Genomic DNA, 23,633 nt, shown 5'->3' with positions numbered 1-23,633 from the left:
AAAATATATAATTTTACATAGGCTACAGCTTTTAGGCCATTGATTTCATTAAAACATATGCTAATGATATTTATGAGGGGGTGTTTACAAGGCGGAGACCTAAAACCATCCTGCTGCGCACAAGTTGACGTTCATTTGTGATTTATAATGGGCACATCTGGAAGGGTGGCGTACGCACGTTTTTTTGTGCGTACGTTCGTTTTCTCTGAATCACACGTACGATCATTTCAGAAATTATCTAAGATCAAATGAAGGATGGTTTCTACGCAACACTTTTATAAATGAGGCCCCAGTAGTCCTATGAAGTTCACTAACAAAAAAATCTTTGCCCATATAAGGAGGTCTGGTATGAGATTTTTCCTATGGGAAATTAACATGGGGATGTTGAATTATCAAACCTGTTAAACTCTAGCGGGATGAAGAAATCGGAAATGCAGATGTTTGGCTCTTCACACTTTTGTTCTCTGCCTTCAAGTGGATACTATTATCTTCGGTACAAACATCACCTCATTATCAGGGTCAATAAGTGGGAAGAGTCCTTGTTCATATAATATTTTTAGGCTTTGGTATAAGTTCATATTCTTTGCAATTTGCGTTTCTGTTTATTCTAGCCTAAGAGGTGATGCGCAGCATCATCAGTAATTGACGTCTTAAAAATGATGCGTGAGTGAGCAGGACGTCTCATTTCTCCTATCTGTCTCTCCTTACAAGGATATAATAAAAGGAGGTTTTGTTACATACATAGAAATACTAACGTAAAGCATGTACTGACATTTCGTTTGGTGTTCAGCTTTTTCTGTGCAAATGTGAAGAAAGAAAGATCAAGAAATATTTTTTAATAAATAGACAGAGTATAAAGTGCAGTGTGTGTACAGTCCATGTGCAAGTGTGTAAAAACAGTGCAGTTTATTTAGTCTTGTGTGTGTTCAAGATACGGATGGCTTGAGGAAAGAAATGTTAAACTAGATTTCAAATCGAGTTCACATGGTTATTGTCTTAATTGTGTGCTGTTTTTAATTTAATTAGGTTTTACCCATCCCTTTCTATCCCCAATGTTTGTCCATATGTCTCACTATGCCCTCTGAAAGCCATGTGTGGACTCAGGTACAATAGGGAGACTGCATTCATTCATTCATTCATCCAGTCTTTATTTATTTTACATAACACAGACAAACCAATACAGTCACAGGTAAGTTGATATAATCAGAGATCACACCAGGGTTCCACCAACGCTTATTTGGGGTTTGTTAGGGTTGTTGCTCATCAACCAGTCAGCAAGCCATGTCTTAAAAGAAGAGACAGGACAATTAGGTAACAAAAATGCAAAATAAGTCAGGACTGGAAATGTATTATACTCACAAAGGGGTCTGCCGGTTTTCTCTTGCATAGTTCCGTTAGGCCTTTAAGAAGAGCTGAATTTACATATCTGTTGAGGTAGTCTTCACCTGCCACACCCATTGGAATAGGCTCAATTACAGCTGTGACAGAGGGCATAATAAGTTACTTCAGTCTAAAGTTACTTTACTAAAGATACTCCCTAATCCTTACTAAAGATACTCCCTGATCGGAATATGTTCAGGGTTCAGTCAGTAAAATTGAAGACTTTTTAAGACCTTTTTATGACCATCATTAATTACAATTTATTACAAAAAATGTCAATGTCTATGTCAATGTTATTATTTTTTTGGGAACATTGTTTGGAAAAGTTTGGCTATATCTTCGTTCCCGTTGTACGAGTGGTGTTTGGTCACGGTATTCAACACCCACAGGACCTCCGCTTTCAAGGTGGAGGTTGATCCAAACCCACTGTGTGTGGAACTGTAGGCGACACAGACGGAATCCTAACGTAGTCTCGGAGCTCGCTAAATGTACACTTTCCCACCGTGATAAATATTACAGGAGGTTTTAGTTAAACTAAGCAACGGCTGTGATCCCACAACATCTCTCCCTTCCCGCCTGCTTCCTGTCTGCCTCACCACTGTCCTGTCATAATAAAGGCAAAAAAGGCCAAAAAATATACTTTAAACTATTACACTTTAATGTAATTACATTTGTGGTCTGTAGGTCTAATTGAGTGCCTGTGTCTTTCAGTCTCACAGTTTTAGTTAAAGGAAAATTCCGGTATTTAGCAGTTTGAGTCCTTTTTCTGGTTTGTTTTGGATGAACTAGAGTGATGGACACCGAAATTTTGACGATTGGTCCTGTCTCGACTTTTCTGACTCGTTTTACCCCACCATAATTGGGGGGGTACTGCTCCTTCAGTTCTTCTATGGCCATCATGGTCCACTACCATACAGTATCAAGTATACAGTACCCCATCGTGATCGCCAGGTGCAACATGTGTTGTGCAACACACATACAAGGTCTAAACATGCGACAAACTGATAATCAGTAGGCTATACAGAATATATCTCATTGTTATTATATATCCAAAAGAGAACTGTTTTGCTCTCAAAAGTTAGAAGTTAAGTGCACTGAAATACCATTCTAATAGTAAAAGTAATACCTTTACAAGAAGCCTATTGCCTATTTCATGAAATATTGATTTGGTTCATTTTTAGATTTCATAAGACCTGGAGGTAAGACCCAACCCTCTCAATACTGTATAAACAGAAACCAATTTTCTATTATAGTCTATGGTAGTCAGTGTCAAATCATCACAATTGCTTAGAGATATGTGAAACCTGAGCAATATTTATGTGATTAAGGAGCATACTAACAGAGCGGTAACCTACAAGAATCTGATAACCAGAACAAGCTGGGTATCATTAACACTACAGTATCCTACTGTACAAATGAGTCACATACACATGCACACATGCACTTTTCCTTTTCCTCATAGTGTCTCTGTGAATAAAATCAAATCCTAGTTTCATTAAGATAGCCTAGTATCAGGGTTCTCAGATGAAACTACATTTATTGAACTAAAAATATGAAATAATAGAATCTAAAAACAATAGGCCTACTAACCAATTAAAAACAAATTAAATGCATGTACTATTTAGCCTAGGTTACTTGGCTCTTTTTATGTTTCCACAGGTTTCACTGATGTTATATAGGCTTAGCTACATCAGACCCTCTTGTGCATAATCTAAAAACAACACAGGATCTGTGCCAAACTAATTTCAAAAGGGCACAACAATGTATTAAAGATAAAATTAGAATGGACACCTAGGCTATGGACTGGAGTTCATCTCCTTGGAAATGACAATCGATTTTACCTCACCACAATGTAAAATAATAATAATAAATTATTTAAATAGAGAACTAGAAAATGTAATGCCAGAGGAATTACAATAGTGGATGGAAAGCTGCTGCCTTAATGTTGGTAGGGAGATTCCTGGAAAAAAAAAATTAATCACTTTCTTCTTCACATCTTTGAGTGTGTCAAGGCGTTCTTGAGATATAACACTCAAGGTGTTTTTCACATTGACATTTGACCTCCAACATTCACTTCATCTTTGAGTCCATACAAACACTCATACCAAATTTCAGGCATGTATGTCAAGGCATTTTTGAGATATCACGCTCAGAGTATTCATGGATTTGACCTTTGACCTCCAACATCAACTCACTTCATCTTTGAGTCCATACAAACACTTGTACCAAATTCTGGTTCTCGTTCTGGAGATATAATGCGCAAAGCATGATATATGGCTGTGACTTATTTTGACAGACGGGAAACACTTAAACAGGATCTGTAGTTTTAGGGAGCACCAGATTGTATGCATTAGAAGCTGAGACAGTTGAATTCACAGGTGACACCTGTGCCAGTGTTCTGATTAGCCCGGGAACTTCTCTGGGAGCTTAACAAGTGCAGCTGGCTTTAGGCCATTATGACATCACAGCCATACAAGTCCATGGGGAAAAAATTAGCTTTTTGACATTTTTAATCCCCTATTTCTCAAAAAGTATTAACGTTTAAGAAAATCTGAAAAAATACCTCTCTTGTCCAACTCCAGACCTACACAACGGTTATTTCAACATGTTTGTATGTTAAGCGGTTAGAGTCGCATTCATTCTTGAAAAGGTAAAAAGAAAAGGTTATAAGAAGAAGAAGAAGCCAAGAGATTTCAAGATAGTGGATTCCATCCACTATAATTATCTTGCTGACTAACCTTGGTAACTAACTAAGGTCCACTTTACTAGCCTCAGTGGGTAAGTAGCAGGTAAGTAGCCGCCGGTAATTAAATGTATGAAGACGTGACATGAGCTATGAAAGATCAAAACACGTGAAGGCTGTAAAATAGCATTTTCAACAAGCTAGACGTCTGCTAGCAACTTACATTCACACATGCACGTCAGCAGCAAACCGAATTTAGCCTACTGGAGGAATCTACCTAGCGTTTTGTCATTCAACGTTGACATTTGCTTGAGAAGTTGAAGTTGTTCGTTCTCTATCTCCGTTGCTTCTAGCGCCACGGTGGTTAAAAATGGTACGGTCCATAATAGGGATGTCCGAAATCGCTTTACATTAAAATGTTCCTACAGTGAAAATATGAGTTGACTTGTATTGTAGCCAACTGTAATGATATTTTTTCACAATATCAGAAAAAATATCTGACCCCCCCAAAACTGATATTCCTGTCTCTTTGGGGGGTACTGGGTCTTCACTGGGGGGTATAGTACCCCCCATTACCCCCTGTAATTCGAACTATGCCTTTGACTACTCAGAGTGGCTGCCAACAGGCATACTCAAACATGTCCTAAAACAACCCTTAACGTTCGTTTTCAAAACTGTGCAACTCACCGAGTGGTTAGTGGTGTTCGTTGATGTTCCAAAACAAGTAGCGTAGCGAAATACAGTTTCTGTCGTGTTTTATTTGGCTTTTTGTAAAATCCCATTGATTTCTGTTGGAAGACTCATTGCACGTTGATATTACTGCGCCACCGTCTATGCTTCAGGTTCAAATATTGAGCGGAAGCTTATATGCGGTGTGAGGTGTCTGAAAAAATAGTTCCACAATAGCAAATAAGATGGCTGGAAATCTTACATTGCGCCGATATATTTGATTTTAATAATCAACGAACACCACTAACCACTCGGTGAGTTGCACAGTTTTTAAAAAACGAACGTTAAGGGTTGTTTTAGGACATGCAAAGTTTGACAAAGCTAGCAAAGGCCATCATGGCTAAGGTAAACATCAAGCTCAAACTAGCACTGGGACATCCACAAGTCAGCAACCTCTGTTAGCTTTTTTAAGCAAGGAAAAGAGTAAAGGCATAACCGCAAAGTTAATGGAATTCATTTTGCTGGATGGGGGAGGGGCAGCCGTGGCCTACTGGTAAGGGCTTCAGACTTGTAACCGAAGGGTTGCCGGTTCGATTTCCGACCCAGTAGAAAAATGTGGGCGGGGGAAGTGGTTGAGCACTGCTCTCCCATGCCATCCACGGCTGAAGTGCCCTTAAGCAAAGCACCTAACCCCTCACTGCTCCCCGAGCGCCACTGTAGCAGGTAGCTCACTGCTCCGGGTTAGTGTGTGCTTCACCTCACTGTGTGCTGTTTGTGTTTCACTAGTTCACGGATTGGGATAAACGCAGAGACCAAATTTCCCTCATGGGATCAAAAGAGTACATACATATGTAGCCTGCAGCAGGAGCTGTTTGTTGATTTGGGGAGGGGGGCTTTTACTTTGACAGAGTGATTGACGGGATGGATAAAGTCTTGTGTCTGTGGCAAAGTATCGTTTGATCTCGTTTGTCATTCACTAACATAAGGCAACACCTGTGCTTTTACCGAGTCGTCGCTGGTAGAATACTTGTCCTCAGTTCAGCAACAAAGCAAAGCATCTCATTTAGGACGACTACTGTGGTGGTTTAGAGCAGTGTTTCTCAAACTTTTACAGACCAAGGACCACTTAACCATTAGAAAAAACCTCACGGACCACCTAGCTAATAGACACAATAGGCCTACTCACTGAACCACCTTGCTTATTGTCTTTGCACCTTGCTTATTGTGTCAGAGGATTCATATGATTTAAATTGGCATAGCTTACATAGGCAGTGTTGCAGAACTGTTTGGATTTACATACAAGTTGGTTCAATATTGCAAACAACTCATCTATATTATTTTTTACAACGTCTGCTCGCGGACCACTTGGGATAGCTTGCGGACCACCAGTGGTCCCCGGACCACACTTTGAGAAACACTGGTTTAGAGCTTTCACATAGGTATGCTATTTATGTTTGAGCAGACCTAGAAATGTATTGTAGCTGTGGTAGTCAAATGTCTTTAACCTAACGAATGCTTTTAGACTGGGTGCATAGTAACTTTGATGGACAAGGGATATGCCAAACGAACACTGGAGGTTCCGTACCCTTGCTGTGTCCATTATTAGGTATGACCTCCCGTTTTGTTCTAAGTGCACTAACTAACATCAGTTCAGTCGTAACAACTGCTACTTTTTAACAACTGTTACAGTGCGAGCTGCATCCACACGGAGGTTGGACTGCTTTACGCAGGTGTTCGGGAGTTTATGTCAACAGTGTTGCCATGACGGAGCAGGTACAAACATTTGAAGTTTACACCTACTGCATTCATAGCGCATGGTTTGTAGTTTACTAACTATGGTTGTGTCTGTTTTAGGAACGACTGTGTTGGTACTGATAATAGCCACTGTTTTGTCTTGGTTTATTTTCGTTCTGTGCCACACTGATTTTGTCCATACTGGTGTTTGAAGGCCTATGTTTGGCCCGTTGCAAAGGATTGCGCTGTACATTGAAATTAAACATTGAAATCATAGATAAGTAGCCTACCATACTACCATAAGTATTTCCATACGGGAGACTGTTACTCTGGAGACATAGGGGTCTATGCTTCCCGGCTGTATTAGTTCATAGAGTTACTGACGGCTATTTCCTGACTTAGTACATACACACAGTATTTCCATACGGGAGACTGTTACTCAGGGGCATAGTGTCTATGCTTCCGGCTGTATTAGTTCATAGATTTACTAACGGGTTTACCCATTGACTTAGCGCATCCATACTGGAAACTGGTACTCCTGAGCCATAGGGGTCTATGACTCGGGTTGTATAGGTTGAATTAGATTTGCTATAACTCTGTACTTAGTACACTTATACTGTGAGCATTTAGCAGACTCTTAAAGTATCTGTGATACCCTCAGACCTAAGCTTTAAGTACTACATTAATCCCCAGAAGGTAATAATCTTAAGCAGGGCTCCTCACTCCTCAGTGTTTGCTGTGGTCACCTTTGTTTGCTCAGCTTGTAGTGCACCTTACCTTGGCCCAGGCCATTTTTTGCTGTGCTGTAAATCATACATTTCCCTTTCTTTTGTTTTCTTTTGTGTCCTGTGTGCCACTATTTATTGTGAGGAGACCCCGTCCTGGTTGATTTTGTGAAGGCTCTTTGTAAACTTGAAGCCTATGTTGAGTGCCCTACCAAACTGTCATCATTTCTTTTTAAAGACTTGAGATATGTATACAGAACTTTTAGGATATTGAACTAATACATTTTGAATGTTTTTATTAGTCTCGTTCTAGAGACTGCTTGTGACAAACTTGAAAATTTGGAAAATAAATAATTTTTGTATCAGTCTCAACTCGTTTCCTGCATGCTTTGGTAATTCTTAGCTGTAGGTCACATATGGCGTAGTCGGCAATCTTTTTCTCTTGAGTACTGAATACAAGGAAAGAGGCACTCATTATTGGCTTCAGGTTGTTGTGGCACTCAGTGATTTTTTTTTAGAATCAAAACAGTAGCTATTGTCTGAAGATTGACTGGAATCAAGACGAAGATTTTAACAAGCAGGATCTTGATTAGACTTACAATTAAGGCTTATTTTTGTTTGTGATTTTGTTTCTTTTTGTGTTGGTACAGCATAGTGCTATGTCCCGTTCACCTGGTGATATGGAAGAACAGCTTAGGGCCTTGACAGAACGGGTACAACAGCTACAGACTGACAATGAACGGTTAAGGGCTAGCACTAATTCCACACCACAATCTAGTCGTAATAGTACTGACACTCCTACTGTCTCAGAGCGATTTGTGTATGTACCAAGAGAGAGAAAATGCTCAAGATTTTCTGGCAAATCCTCTGATGGGTTAACGGTGGAAGACTGGGTGGAAGAGATGCACAGGTCCCTAGAGAGCCGTCACATGTCCCCTGCTGAGCAAGCTTTGTTTATATATGACCATTTAGACGGTGAAGCTAAAACTGAAATAAAATTCCGGCCGGCAGCTGATAAGAACAACCCCAGAATCTTAAGTGAAATCTATGGATGTTCTCAATCATATATTGGCGTACAAAAACAGTTTTTTCAACACAGACAGTTGGAAGGAGAGTCTTTGCCTGAGGATTCACATTCTTTACTGTCGCTAATGGAAGTTATTAAATGAAGAAGTCCTACTGCAATTCCTAACGCTGACAATCTAGTGCGTGATCAATTTATTGAACACGTTCGGGATGGTATGCTCTGCAGAGAGTTGAAACGATCTTTACGGCAGAATCCTGATGTGTCTTTTCTAACTGTTCGCAGTGAAGCCATCCGATGGGTGGAAGAAGGTGATCATATTGGTAATCCAAGGACCCGTGCTTATTCCTGTGATACCCAGATTGAAGTGGTGGGTGAGTGTAATGTAGACAGCCAAACTGTTGTAACCAAGCCTACTGATGATTTGTTAGAATTGAAAGAAAGTTTTCGGAAACAACAAGCTCAATTAGATCTTTTATTGAAACATTTTGCTTTGACTACCACCCAATCACCAACTACTACACCAGCCATGAGTAGACCAGCTAGAACGTACCGTTATGATGCTGCTGGGAAACCTATTTGTAACCGTTGTAATCAAGCTGGTCATATAGCAAGGTTCTGTCGGGCGGGGAGAGGGGTAGACGGTGCGTCTAGGAGAACAGAACATCATACACCAGAGGTGGGCTTGGTCGCTGATATTGCTGTGCCACAGGGAAACTAATGCCCTCTGATGTAGAGAGCCAAACATCAGGTGCGGGTAATGTGGGCTCAATAGCAACATCTGAATGTATGTCTAAACTCATGGGAAAGTGTCTGGTAGTGGATGTTGTAATGCAAGGAGTTTCTGTTCCATGTTTATTAGACACAGGGTCAATGGTGACTACAGTAACAGAAGACTTTTTCTACAGAAATTTTCATTCTCTATCAGATCAACTCCAACATTGTCGCTGGCTTCAACACAGAGCAGCAAATGGCTTAGAAGTTCCGTACTTAGGTTATTTTGAGGTCAATATTCATGTCTTGGGTAGAAAGCTCCCAAAAATGGGGGTCTTGGTGGTTCGAGACTCTAGTGACCTTCACACTAGGGCACAAAAGTCCAAAGTACCGGGGTTGTTAGGCATGAATGTCATTAGTCATTGTTACAATGAGTTATTTCAGCAACATGGATCTTCTTTGTTTCAAGCCCCTCTTGTCAAATTGGCAAGGGAGGCCTGGAAGCAAGCATTCACAGAATGTCATCAGCTTGATTGTTTGCCGCCTACCGGTTGTCTGGGGAGGGTGAGAGTAGCGGGACGTACATCTGTGTGTATCCCAGCAGGCTCAGGTTAAGTTGGTGAAAACCACTAGCAATCAACATTCAGCACCCTCAGTAGTGTTAATTTCGTCAGACGAGACGAGAGGAAATATGTTCGTCAACAACCTTTTTTTCATGACTAAGACGAGACGATGACGAGACGGCAGTAATGTCCTGAAACACTGACTAAGACTATCTTAAGATGCATTATTGTTGTCTAAAAAAGACGAGACTAAAATGTTTTGCATGAAATAAAAAACTAAGATAAAATCTCTTCATTTTCGTCTACAAAATGACAGACAGAATATCTAGCTGTTCACGTTTTCAAAATATTCGAATGAGTTCATACACAACAGCTTTCTGTAGGTTAGTCCACGTGCTGTTGCTGCAACCCTGTGACTGCAACACTAAACTACATGGAACAAGAACACTGGAGATTTCTGCCAGAGTTAGCAACCTAAGCTTTATGCCACAATGCTACATACCCAGAAGTTGAAGCTTCTCTCATACAAATTAACATCCCCCAGAATGTCGTGTAATGTTCATCATGTAATGTCAACTATTTAACTAGTTAGACTGATAATGCAAAGTTTGCTAGCAAGTAAGCTAATATGAGGCCCTTTCACACTGGCAAAATTGCCGCGATTTTATGTACCAGAATCGCGGAACGACTGTCCCTTTCACATAGACCGAGGCGGAATGGCGGGGACAAAGTGTCTCGCCAAATTTACTACCAAGCCCCTAGATTTTTGCGAGTTTTTCGTTCCACACCAGTGTGAATGGGTCAAGGCGGAAAGGGGAATCTGGCGGGCATTTCAATGCTATGTCCAGCCCACCACAGGATATTGCAAATAAATCTAACTGATCAAAAGCAGCAATAGCAGAGACAGCACATTATGTCAATCTATAAATTCACAAAGTCTTCAGTCACTCTAGGGTGTTGTTCTCTACCATTGATAGGCTATTGCATCAAACACCTTTTGATACACTCAGTCAGGCATCCTCTCTAAGATGCGAAGAATTTGCAGACTTCTTCAAAAACAAAGTCATTTCTATAAGGGAGGCTATTGGTAACACAAGTAATATGTTTGATAGTACACCCAAAAAACAGCCCCCAAAATTAAGGTCCTTTTAGCACTATTACTCAATCTGAGCTTGGTAAAATTATAACTCAAACCGGCTCCTCAACATGTGTTTTAGATCCAATCCCTACTACATTCCAAAAAAGTATATGATGGCTTAGCTCCCTTTTTTTTTCTCAAGGTAATAAATACCTCATTAGAAACAGGTATATTTCCAACTGCTTTTAAAACGCTGTTGTGAAACCTTTTACTTAAAAGTCAAATCTTGACCATACCAATCTGAGCAACTACAGGCCTATATCAAATCTATCGTTTTTTGAGCAAAGTACTTGAAAAAGTTGTTTGCAATCAGTTAAATACCTTCCTCAACGAAAACAGTATCCTTGAAAAATTCCAATCAGGTTTTAGATCAAATCACAGCACAGAAACGGCTCTAGTAAAGATAGTCAATGATCTCAGACTAGCTACCGACTCAAACAAAGTCTCAATCCTTATTCTTCTGGATTTGAGTCGCGGCATTTGACACCATTGATCATAGCATCCTAATTCACCGCCTTGCAGAAGTGGGTGGGTCTCTCTGATAATGCTCTAAACTGGTTTCAAACCTACATTACTGGCAGAGATTTTTATATCAGTCTAGGAGATCATGTATCTGAAAAACATGACTTGCCTTTTGGTGTGGCCCAGGGGAGCTGCCTTGGTCCCCTGCTATTTTCTCTATATATGCTTCCATTGGGAAACGTCATAAGTCAGCATAATGTAAACTTCCACAGCTACGCAGATGATACCCAATTGTATCTTTCTGTGGAGCCAACTAACTAGATGGCCTTTGCTCCCTCACTGCATGCCTAACCTCCATTAATCAGTGGATGAGCAAAACTTTTGAAACTAAATGATGACAAAACAGAGGTACTTCTGGTTGGACCAAAACTAAAAGCGAGATATTATTCTTAGTAATCTGGGGAACTTGGCACACCAGGTCAAACCAAAAAGTAACAAGCCTCGGTGTCATCTTAGATGCAGAGTTAAGTTTTAAGCCCCATATCAGTAAAGTTACTCAGACAGCCTATTTCCACTTGAGAAACATTGCCAAAGTGCGGCCCTTTTTTAACTCAACAAGATGCAGAAAAACTAATTCATGCCTTTATCACTAGCAGGTTAGACTACTGCAATGCACTTTTCACTGGTCTTCCCAAAAACATCTAAAGAAATTGGCACTCATACAGAACTCTGCGGCTAGACTTTTAACTAAGACTAAGAAGAGAGAACACATCACCCCTGTGTTGGCTGAACTGCACTGGCTCCTATTTCCTATAGAATTGATTTTAAGGTTATGTTAATTACTTACAAAGCTCTGAATGGCATAGCACCTTCATATATCTCTGAGCTTTTATTATCTTATCAACCACAAAGGAAACTTAGATCATCAATTCTAATCTTTTAATCATACCCAAAGTGCTCCACAAACAAAGTGGAGAAGCTGCGTTTATCCATTATGCCCCCAAACTATGGAACACCCTGCCTCTGTACATCAAGCAGGCGAGTTCAGTAAATATTTTTAAAAGATCTGAAAACATACCTGTACAGGAAAGCTTTTTAGTTAACTCATCTTATCCTGTAGACTACATTTTCAGATTATTCTACATCTGCTACTATTGGGCGCAGCCAGCCAGAAGCAGATGGGCTCCCCTATTAAGTCAGGTTCTGCTCAAGGTTTCTTCCTGGAATATGGGAGTTTTTCCTTGCCACAGTTGCCATATGGCGTGCTTGTGGGGGGGTAAGAGGGTTAAGGCTGCCAGTCTTATGGCGTCATTTTCTATATTTTTGATATGTTGCTGAGTATAACATAAACAGCAAAGAAAAGTGATTGATAATGACTGACTGACTATTATTGTGTTACATGCTTCAAATGTAAAGCACTTTGAGCTGCATTCTGTGTATGAAAGGTGCTATACAAATAAAGCTTTATTATTATTATTATTATTATTATTATATTCAATGCCTGCTAGAGTTGACTGTAGCTTGGAATGCAATCCATAATAGGCTATCCTAAAATCCAGCGATAAAACAATTGCATGAACTCATGAGCATCTGTCTGCCCTATATGTATATCCTCTGATTGTAATGCTTACAGATATCTAGGCGATATTTGTAACATTTATTTTGTATTTTGCCTGTTATAAAATCATGTAGACTTATTGAACAATTTAAACACATTAGGAACCGCAAAGTTGGAGATATGCATAAAGACATTGCTGCAAATTTAAAACCGGATTACTCTGGAATGGCTAACTGTGCAGGGGAATGCTTTAGGCTACACCTTTATGTTCGGTAAGGTCTGCTGTTTATTCTGATATATGGTTTGTCATGTGTTGAGGGAAAGTTCGCAAAGTATTCCACCAAGATGAATGGGTAGGGAGACGGGCGCAAAAAATATGATTAAATTAAAGTTACTTTTCTCGCGAACCGTTTACCACAACAACTAACCACTAACATTGTTTAAAGGCTGAGAAAAAGCTCTTTCGTGTGATAGGCTACATGTGATGTCTGTGATGAATAGGCTACTTCGCAAGTAGTTCAGCAAATTTGGGTGGGACAGAAATACCTTTACAGAGCAGCAGTTCTGGCCATATCGCCTCTGGCTCACATGATGTAGCCTACTGCTTTAAATGCATTATCGCTTCACTACCCAACACGCGAACAAGAAAGAAAAATAAAACAGAAACCAATGTGCTTATGTCGCGATTTCGATAGGCCCAGGCCTAGAGAAAAGACAGCTATGGTAACCTAACAATTAGGATTTGCTTTTGCCTACACTGCTGTTTGGTTGTCCCAAACTTTGAGACGATCCATACCGCGCATTAACTGAATCTTATCAACCCGAACTGCGATGTTGAGTGACAGGATGCAATGCCTAATAATCTCACTGCCTTCGGCATAACTGCTAACAGTGCACTTAGGCCTACTGTTAAACACCTGGAAAATATTAAGCTGCTGTTTTCTTTTCATGACGAGCACTAGGCCTGGCCTACGCTTGAATGATTTATGACTGAATGGAACGTTGCGTTTTTAAAGAACTGCTTATTTCGTCATGTGACAAAGTTTACACTAATCATCATCCTCTAATGTATCCTTATGTTGAGATGTCCATTCTCTTTGCCTAGGCTATCATTTGTGCGCGAAGCATGTTTCAATTAAGACAGTACACAAGCTATTTTAATTGTTGTAATATTGAATTATTTCATGAATAAATTGTACGCACAGTAGGCTACATTGTACGGCCAACGCAAGGGGCAACTCTTATCTTCAATTTCCCTTCCAAATTACGTTTTATTGTCTGAAGACATCTATTGCAAGAATTTAACATTCTAACAGCATCAGCAAAGCAAATGCAAGCTGACCAAAGTGCAGTCGGTTCTCCCGCCATGGTTTTTGAAATCACACACCTGCTGTATCTAAAGGCCCACGCACATAAGGCCTGCTACGACTGTCACTCTACACGCCCCCTGTTGCACGTCACAATTTAATTTACTATAGCTGATCCTGCCTCCTGGCTCCTCAATTTTCTCCTCCTGGCAAAGCATTTTCACCTCGCTTTCAGACACAAAAAGACGGCAAAAAGACGTCCCCTCTTCCCGCAAATTTAGCGGGATCTCTGTGTGAAAAGGCCTATGGAAAGTTCGCTAGCAAGTTAGCCATGGCTAAGATGGAGAGTCTGTTTGGGGAATGTATTGTGTTTGGGCGCATATCGCCATCTAGCGAGGCGGAGTAAAACATTAATACTTTGGTCTACGACAGTGTTTCTTTTCTTTTTCAGTTTCAGGATCACTTAACTAACCCTAGATAAAAAAAAAAAAGATTAGACCTACTTCAACAGTAGCCTATAATTAGTCTACACTATAGGCCTACTCACTGAACCACCTTGCTTATTGTCTTTGCACTTTGCTTATTGTGTGGATTCATACTGTATGATTTAAACTGGGATATTTTTTACATACAAGTTGGTTCAATATTGCAAACAACTCATCTATATTATATTTTACCACGTCTGCTCGCGGACCACTTGGGATAGCTTGCGGACCACCAGTGTTTCCCTTTCAGAAATCAGAAATAATTTGTTATAAAAAAAAGACTAAAATGTGTTGACTAAAACTGACTAAGATACCTTTAGTTTTCTTTTGACTAAAACTAGACTAAAATGACTAGAATAAAAAAGACTTTTAGTCGACTAAAACTTGACTAACAAAAATTATATTTGAATGACTAAATATGACAAAGACTAAAAAGGACATTTCATCACAAGACTAAGACTAAATTAAAAATAGGTGACAAAATTAACACTAAAAGCTGTCAGTTTTATTTGATCCCTTGGACAATGAACTCCCTCCTGGCATTTTACTCTCAAGAGCTTTTCTTTCTCCTGATCAAGGGCAGATATTGGTGCCAGTCGTTAACATGGAGACGAGAGAGGTCTGGCTGCCTGCCCGCATGTTATTGGGGACTTTGTTCATTGTTGAAGAGATGAGCAGTCAGAAAGTAACAATTGAGGAAAAGTTGGATGGTAGTGAACGTGTGGCAGTAGTACAGTCACTGAGTCTAGAACATAACACCTTGGACCTGTCTAGCTTGTCCTGGCCGACATTGGCCCCTGATCAGTAAACACATGGTAAAGCACTTCTGCAGTGCTACAGCACAGTTTTTAGCCAGGGGGAGGTGGATGTTGGGTGCACAGATTTAATAGAACAGGAGATTCCACTGATCGATGACACGCCAGTCCGTCAACCTTACCGTCGCCTTCCGCCATCCCAGTATGAACAGGTCAAAGCCCATATTCAGGATTTGCTGGATAGAGAGATTGTGCGGGTGAGCTGCAGTCCCTACTCTGCCCCAATTGTAGTAGTGCAGAAGAAGGATGGGACTATTCGGCTATGTGTAGACTACCGTCAACTAAACGCAAAGACCAGGAAAGACGCCTATCCATTACCGGGGATAGAAGAATCCTTGGATGCATTAGCTGGTGCCAAGCTCTTTTCTACTCTTGATCTAACCAGTGGATATAACCAAGTTCCAATGGCAGAAAAAGATAAACAAAAGACAGCATTCTGCACTCCAGTCGGTTTATTTGAGTTCAACCGTATGCCTTTCGGTCTTTGTAACGCACCAAGTTCATTCCAGCGGTTGATGGAGCGCATCTTTGGAGATGAGCGTTACCAGTCCCTCTTGTTGTACTTGGACAACATAGTGATTTTCTCTCCTTCTTTCTCTTCACACCTGCAACGGTTGGAGATGATTTTGGGAAGACTTCAACAGCATAACTTGAAGCTTAGGTTGGACAAATGTCACTTCTTCCAGACTGAGGTCCGCTACCTCGGCCATGTTATTTCGCCCCTGGGGGTGGCAACGGACCCTGAGAAAATCCATGCCGTTTCTGAGTGGAAGCGCCCGGTAACGGTGAAAGAACTTAGATCTTTCCTCGGCTTTGCCTTCTACTATCGGAGATTTGTTGATCAGTTTGCAAAGCATGCGGCCCCATTTCACAAGTTGGTAGCTCTACTCCAAGGCAGAAAGAAGAGACCAGGTACCACCATGTTGGGAGAAAAGTGGGATGAGGCCTGTGAACAAGCATTCTGCTCATTAAAGGACAAATTGGTGACTACACCAGTACTAGCTTATGCTGACTTTACCAAACCATTTGTTTTAGAGATAGATGCAAGCCAAACGGGATTGGGTGCAGTACTCTCCCAAGAACAGGAGGGGAAGAGGAGACCCGTCGCCTACGCCAGCCGAGGACTGCATGCAACTGAACGGAACATGTCCAACTATAGTTCAATGAAGTTAGAACTCCTCGGGTTAAAATGGGCAGTCATTGAAAAGTTCAGGGAATACTTGTTGGGGGCCAAGTTTACCATCTTCACTGACAACAACCCCCTGAGCTATTTGCAGACAGCCAAACTGGGAGCTGTTGAGCAGCGCTGGGTCTCCCTGTTTGACTTTGAGATCAAGTACTGTCCTGTAACATGTCCGAAACAAAATCCAGGATGTCTGGGACGGCACCAGATACAGGGTCGTGAAGTGTCTGGACGATACCGGCAGGGTATACACCATCTGTCCCGTGGAAGACCAAGGGCTAACAAAAAACATCCATAGAGCCGAGTTGCGGGTGGTCCCTGAGCATGCAATCAACAGCCTGCATCACAGCCCAGCTGGTCCTCCGCAGGAAGGTCCCTTAGAGGGAAGTGAGCCACCAAACCAGTACTGTAGCAGTGACAAGGAGGATGTTGGCCAGTGGGTGGTGCAGCGGGACAAAGTTCCACCAGCAGAACCAAGACCTAGCAGTGATGAGGGTGACTTTGGTCAGTGGGTGGGTCAAGGGAACGAAGCTCCACGAACTGAACAACCAGAGTCCCTTTCACCTCAGTCGTTGTTTCCAACTTTCAGACGGTCTTCCTGGAAGACGGCAGGCATACACTCCAATCCACACAATCTTCCTCGCCCAGTAGTCCAGTCATCAGGGCCAGTGGGGGCTGTTGCTAATCTGGCATTTCTGGCCATTTCAGACCATAGCAAAATTCTCCCTGCATGTCACCCTTGTTGACCTTTTTAAGCCGGGGTGGATGTAGCCTGCAGCAGGAGCTGTTTGTTGATTTGGTGAGTGTTGATTTGAGTGTTGCACTGGTATTGAGGGGGTGTGGGGGTGGGGGCTTGGGGATGACCACCTCCTTGATGTCCCTGTCAATGCTGTCAGAGTCGTGGACGCCTCAGCAGACACAGGCAAGGAGGCGTCAGGCGGGGGCAGGGCGTGAGGTGGTGATGGTTTAGGTCGTTGGGCGTGAGGTGGTGATGGTTTAGGTTGTTGGGTGTCACCAGGGTGCAGAGCTGGAGAGACTGGGAGGCTGGGAGGTGGGGATAGGGCAGGCACGCAAACAAGAGCAGTGCCTGAGTCTGCAGGGGGTGGTGGACAGACCACTCCCATTGGAGCTGGAACATGGCAGTCAAACCTGTTGTAGGAGTGGTTCAACTGGTTTGCTCTGTCCAGGTCCCCCTCCACAGAGCTGCTGCCCTTCTTCAGGCCAGTTATAATTTCCATGCCTCCTTCATGTTGTTTTCCTGCAACTTCTGTTCCACCTTCCTTCTGTAGTCCTCCTTAGCCTCCTGCAGCTTGACTTTGAGTTCCCCTTGCACGCGCCTCAGCTCTGCCATGTCCCCCTCTCTGTACGCCATCTTTTTCCTATTAAGAAGGGTCTTGACATTGCTGGTTATCCAAGGCTTGTTATTGGGAAAGCAGTGTACAGTTCTGGTGGGAACAACAATGTCCATACAGAAATTCAGGTAGTCAGTTGTGCACTGTGTGACCTCCTCTAAGTCCTCTCCATTCTGTAACACACTGAGTGTGGAATCCAGTGTTATGTGATTGAAGTCGCCAGAGATCACAAAAAAGGCATCACTGTGTTGGGTTTGAAGCCTTGCGATTATGGAGTGGATGACGTCACATGCTGTATCCGGGAGAGCTCGAGGTGGAACGTAAACACAGACAGCAATTGCGTGCGAGAACTCCCTCGGCATGTAGTACGGACGGAAACTAACCGCTAATAACTCCACATTCTTGCAGCATACAGTTTCCTTGACTGTAACATGTCCGGGGTTGCACCACCTATTGTTTATGTACAGCACCAGTCCACCACCCTTCTTTTTGCCAGAAAGTTTACAGTCTCTGTCCAAACGAGCTACACTGAAGCCGGGCAGCTCAACGTTAGAAGTGGGGATATGGCTTGTTAGCCACGTCTCCGTAAAGCATAGCAAACTACATTCTCTGTATAATCTCTGGTTTCTTACCAGGGCAGCCAGTCTTGTTAGCCAGCGAGTTCACGTTTCCCATCACAATCGATGGAACTGAGGGCTTGTATCTCCATTTCTTCTCCCGACGCCTCATCTTCACTTTTACTCCCGCTCTGCAACCCCGAAAGCATCACAGTTCCTCTGGGATGTTGTCGCGAACACAGCCAGCATTCCGTCGTAGTGCGATCAGCTGATTCCTTGTGTACACATGTTTGCTGCCGCTGGAGCGTTGTAATATGTCCCTATCCATAGGATAGAATAAAAACACTCCAAAAAAAATGTGTGTAAAAATCCAAAAAGTTGCGAAGTAAAAAGTAAGCAAAAACACAAAGACACAGAGCTACTTGACGTGCTGCCACTCTCGTCGGCGCCGGAACCAGAATTAGGGCAGTTCATCACAGTTCATCAAATGTGGTTGGGATCTAGGCCTACTGCAACTGGATTGATAAAAGGTCATATAGTTGCAAACATCTCACCTGGCTACATTGTGTTTGAGATTAACAAAAGCTATCAGCATATGTTATTTGGTTGTTGTGTTTTTGTAAAAACAAAAAAACAATCCCTGACAGTTTCATGCAGTTCGACTTTTAAACGGGTATCAGGAAGACAGGTCATGCCATGGATTTTTTGTTAATTTTTCATGTGCATTAGAAGTCAGTTCATTTATTTTTGAATAAATAGAAGATATGCTGAAGATTTTATTTTACTAAGATTTAATTCACGTTTAGTTCATATTTCTACGTTTTTAGATTAGAGTAGGCCTACATTCAACCTTATTGTCATTGCACGAGTGAAATACCGTTTTACATCTAACCAGTGGTGCATATATATATATATATATATATATATATATATATATATATATATATATATATGTGTGTGTCGCACTGTACAGCCCTGCCCTAGCCATAATTTGAGGATTTACTCAAGCAAGTAAGCTGTAAGCTAAGCAAGTAGCCTGGATTATTTTATGATAGTTGTTACAGTAGTAGACAAACTGGCTTCAGATATCCAACAGAGTGAATAGAGATAGTGAAGAGACTTAGATGGCTGTGGTTAGTGATGTGATGCTGTTAATGGGGAGTTTTACATAGCTGGCATAAACCTATGTTATTAGCGTACCTAAGGCTTTTTTTCCTTAACAAAAGTGAGGGAGACGACGGCCGTCTCTTCAGCACTGCGGGGGACATATCCCCCACGTCCCCCGTGCCGCACCTGGGCTACGCAACCATTTATATCTGGGGATAGCATCTCCATGATGTAGTTAGCTTACATCATGTCTGCCAATACAATTTAATGACATGAAAGATAAGTCTAATAGTTTAGTTCACAGGTGAGATATGGCCTATGATTAAGCTTTAATTTTCAATTAATTATAAAAAAAAATCTGTATTGTGCCAGAACGAGGCTACAGGGTACACTTGCCATTACACCTCAGTCCAGCAGATGGGGTAAAGCTCACAGCTTATTTCATATTTGTAACACTCAATCTGTCAATTTCTTCTGACAAAATCCATAATTTTTTATTTTTAATTAAGGGGGGGAGGGGGGCATCTTAGCTGAGCTCCATTTACCCGTGACTAACAGCTCCGCACATACGGGTGCTAAAACTGCCACGTCAACGTCTCCATGGCCCAATTCACATATAAAAATGTGTCCTCATACTTTGTCCCATTTCCTCGGTGACCTTAAACCTGTTAAGGGGCACTTCTAATTTTGCTTGGACGCCAATAATTACGGCTTGCGGTTATATTTATTTATTTATTGCTACTAGGCTCCCTCTATAGTACAGTATTTGTATTTCACACAATTTTCGTCAATACCACTCATGGCTTGCATCCTTCTCCATGGACAAGTATGACTGACAAGGTAATATTTCATACAAATAGTGACTATTGTAGATTTGATTTGATTTATTTGGAATAAAGACATATTCAAGGGATAGAAAAAAAAACATGACAAAGTGCAAGCACTTATTTCCATCATGGTCAATCATTGCACCATTACCGCAAAGCAATCTGATTCTCCAGGTTAGGTGAGAACGAAGTTGCAAGACTGGTACCATCTACATGGTACGGGTAGGGCACAGCTGAGAAGGCGTGCTATTCCTAACTATTATGAGTTGGTTTACCACCAAAATTACTTCAAATCTGTTATATTAAGGTAAAAAACTTGCTTTGGATGCCTTCAAGTTTTCTCTTTGTCTCAGTTGAGGAGTTGGTGTTGGATATTTGACTTTGAAAGTTTCACAGTTATGTTGGGTTAACCTTATTTTGGGCCAAGAACTTTTTAAAAGTATTAATATAGGAAATCATTTAGGGAAATAAACCCATCTCTTTTTAGACCCATACAGTACACCTGTACCCCTGCTTCTACTGTGCGGTCCCTCACACACACACACATACCAAAGATTTTTAAAATGACATCAAAGAAACTATGAAGTTGGACCGAAAGGCTCATTGGCAAATTTTCAGCATGTGTTAATATATTAATATGTTCCAACACACATTCTAGCAAGGAATCTGAAGAGCAAACCTTGAGGAAAAAGGGCCGAGGAAAAACTCGAGAAAAAATGTGTTGTTTTTACTGAAAGATGACCTGTATACTAATCGGCAAACACCAAATAAAAAATAAGAATGCATTTGTTAACATACTCACAATCTGGGAACATGAATTTTATCTCTCGTTCTGCAGCAGAAAAACTGTCACTGCCATGCACAGCATTCCGAAGGTCAGAGGTCCCATATCTGACTCTCAAGCTGTAATGAGGAGTTATAAACTAATTAGTAAATATTAAGTTAACAAATAAATATATTGTCTTTAGGATTTCTTTTTTTTGTCCCTCCAACACAGTTCTTCCAATGAAATAATCCTTCATTTAAAGGCCAGGACACACCAACCCGACGACTGACCATCGGCAGAAAAGCAGTCGGACTTATCAGTCAGCTCCCGTCTCCGCGAGTCGGTCAAAAAAGTACCTCGGAACACACCGAAGTGACGCCGAGTGTATGTTCTGCGCGTGCGTGACACGTAATACATTTCCGTAACAGCAGGCGGCGCTAAAAGATTCAGAGCCGGAAAGATTGTCTAGTACCAAGATTAATCTTGGTAAGGATTCGCCAATGGAACGAAATGGCACTAGTTTCGGACTTCTCTGGTTAAGCAATAAGAACATATAAATATAAATTGTGTACTATTTTATTGTCATTGCTTGTGTGTGATGCCAACACTCTTTCGGACACAGAATAAATAATTTCATTTTAAATAAATTTATTTATTTAAAAGCTAAAATATGTTAGGATAGTTTATCAAAATGGGTTCATAACTTACATCGCTGAATGTAGGGCTAATGGTCATAGGCCTACTAATCTGAGAAAATGTTTAGTCAACCGATTCGAGTCACCGACCTCGCCCGACTGTCTGACCACGTCCGACGGCCAATAATCGGGTTGGTGTGTCCGGGGCTTAAGGATACATTATTGTATAGTACCAGCCAATTAGCAGACTGATATCCGAACCTTGGGGCTTTGCTTTAATGGCTTGTGGGGTTTGTAGGCTTAATGCTGATGTCATCTTCACTAACCCTCAACTCAAGATCTTTGTTGGCTATAACATTAACATATAACATTACAACAGAAAAGGGACTTAGGGTACGTTCAGACTAAGCGTCTTTTTCGCAGCTGCCAGCTTCCGTCTTACATTATAATCCTATGGAGTAGACCATGTTTTCAAAAAAGTCCTCGGCTTCTTTTAAAACGCAACCGCAGCCGTCTCTTTCTGCAGCTCAGAAGTTGAGAAATATTCAACTTCTAGTGGAGAAACGCCATACTGTACGTCACGCTGTTTTTTTACAGTTGACCAATCACATTTTGTATCCACACGTAACGTTAGTCACTTTGTCTATCGCAAGAAGACGCGTCCAGCTGCTTTTGGGAACAAAAGTCAAACTGAAAAAGCGGTCTGCACAACTTCTTTTGTCAGAATGAGACGCTTAGTCTGAACATACCCTTAATTAGCATCAGCCTTGATTGACCTTCTTCTTGTAATGTAATGTTAGAGTTGTAGTATACAGTGATTACATATACTGCAATTTCTTTACATTTTTAGAAAACTTGTTCCTCCATCTTAACAACATAGATGCAGAACTGGATTGTTAATGGAACAGTTTGGAATATTTACATATGAAAACACATTCACCTCTAGTTGCTGAATTAGATAGATAGATAGAGATAGATACAAGGATACAAGGATACAAGGAAGTTTATTGTCACATGCATATAGTTACTGGAAGTAAGAAATGCAGTGAAATTATGTCTGGTGTCAGCCTATTTGTGCATTAATGGGGGGGGTAAAAAGTGCAGTAGAAGAGGGGTTTAGTAGATTAAGTGGCAAGGGCTGCATAAAAAAGGTGGGGAGGATTGGGATTGGGGCACCAACAAGGAGCACCCAAGAGCAACAGGGCAAGGAAAAACTCCCTTACCAAGGGAAGAAACCTTGGGCAGATCCACGGCTCAAGGGGCTAAACCCAACTGCCAGGGGGTCTTGGTGTGTGTGTTGGGGGATGACAGGGGAGATGGGATAGTGTGCTGTGTATGTTGGGAGAGGGCAGTGTGCAATATGTGTGTTGGAGAAGCTTTCCTCATGAGACAATGTGCTGTGTATTGGGGGCAGTGTGCTGTAAGTATGTTGGGGATGTGTGTTGGGGGGTGGGGGCAGAAAGGCTAGGCAATCAAGGACATGGGTAGATGGAGGAGAAATCAAAAATAATAAATAAAAAGTGTGCAAAAAGTTGGAGAAAGTCAGATATGTGTGTGTGTGTGTGTGTGTGTGTGTGTGTGTGTGTGTGTGTGTGTGTGTTTTGACGTGTGATGAAATAAGAAAAAAAATAAATAAAAGGTCTGTAGCATAGGGAGAGGGATGTAAAAGTGCTAAAAGTCTTGTAGGTGTGTGTGGGTGTGTGTGTGTGTGTGGGGTCATGAGTGCTGAGGAGGAATGAGTGCAAAGTCAGTATAGTGTGAGTTCAGAGTTGGGAAATGTTTGAGAGTGCTGAGGAGTGAATGTGTGCAAAGTCAGTATAGTGTGAGTTCAGAGTTAGGATGGCCTGGGGGAAAAAACTTCTCTTGAGTCTCTCAGTTCTGGCTTTGTGACTACATAGGCGTCTTCTTGATTTCAGCGGTAGGAATAATCCATTGTTAGGATGAGAAGA

The 23,633-nt window shown here is 41.5% G+C and overlaps 1 protein-coding gene across 2 annotated transcripts in view; it reads right to left on the bottom strand.

Annotated features, from left to right (window-relative positions):
* Positions 1–1,131: 1,131 nt before the first annotated feature.
* Positions 1,132–23,633, bottom strand: part of nme5 (NME/NM23 family member 5) — a 62,606-nt gene continuing 40,104 nt past the window's right edge. For both annotated transcript variants that reach the window (XM_048231075.1, XM_048231076.1), the window contains exons 4-6: positions 21,086–21,186; positions 1,360–1,478; positions 1,132–1,285 (exon numbers count right to left, since the gene is read on the bottom strand). In XM_048231075.1, coding sequence (XP_048087032.1) covers positions 1,211–1,285; positions 1,360–1,478; positions 21,086–21,186 — 295 coding nt within the window. In that variant the 3' untranslated portion in view covers positions 1,132–1,210. The remainder of the gene's footprint in view (positions 1,286–1,359; positions 1,479–21,085; positions 21,187–23,633) is intronic.

The sequence above is a fragment of the Alosa alosa genome, chromosome 21 (assembly GCF_017589495.1).
Source record: "Alosa alosa isolate M-15738 ecotype Scorff River chromosome 21, AALO_Geno_1.1, whole genome shotgun sequence".
Classification (NCBI taxonomy): Eukaryota; Metazoa; Chordata; class Actinopteri; order Clupeiformes; family Clupeidae; genus Alosa; species Alosa alosa.
This window is presented reverse-complemented; position numbering and strand designations above follow the sequence as displayed.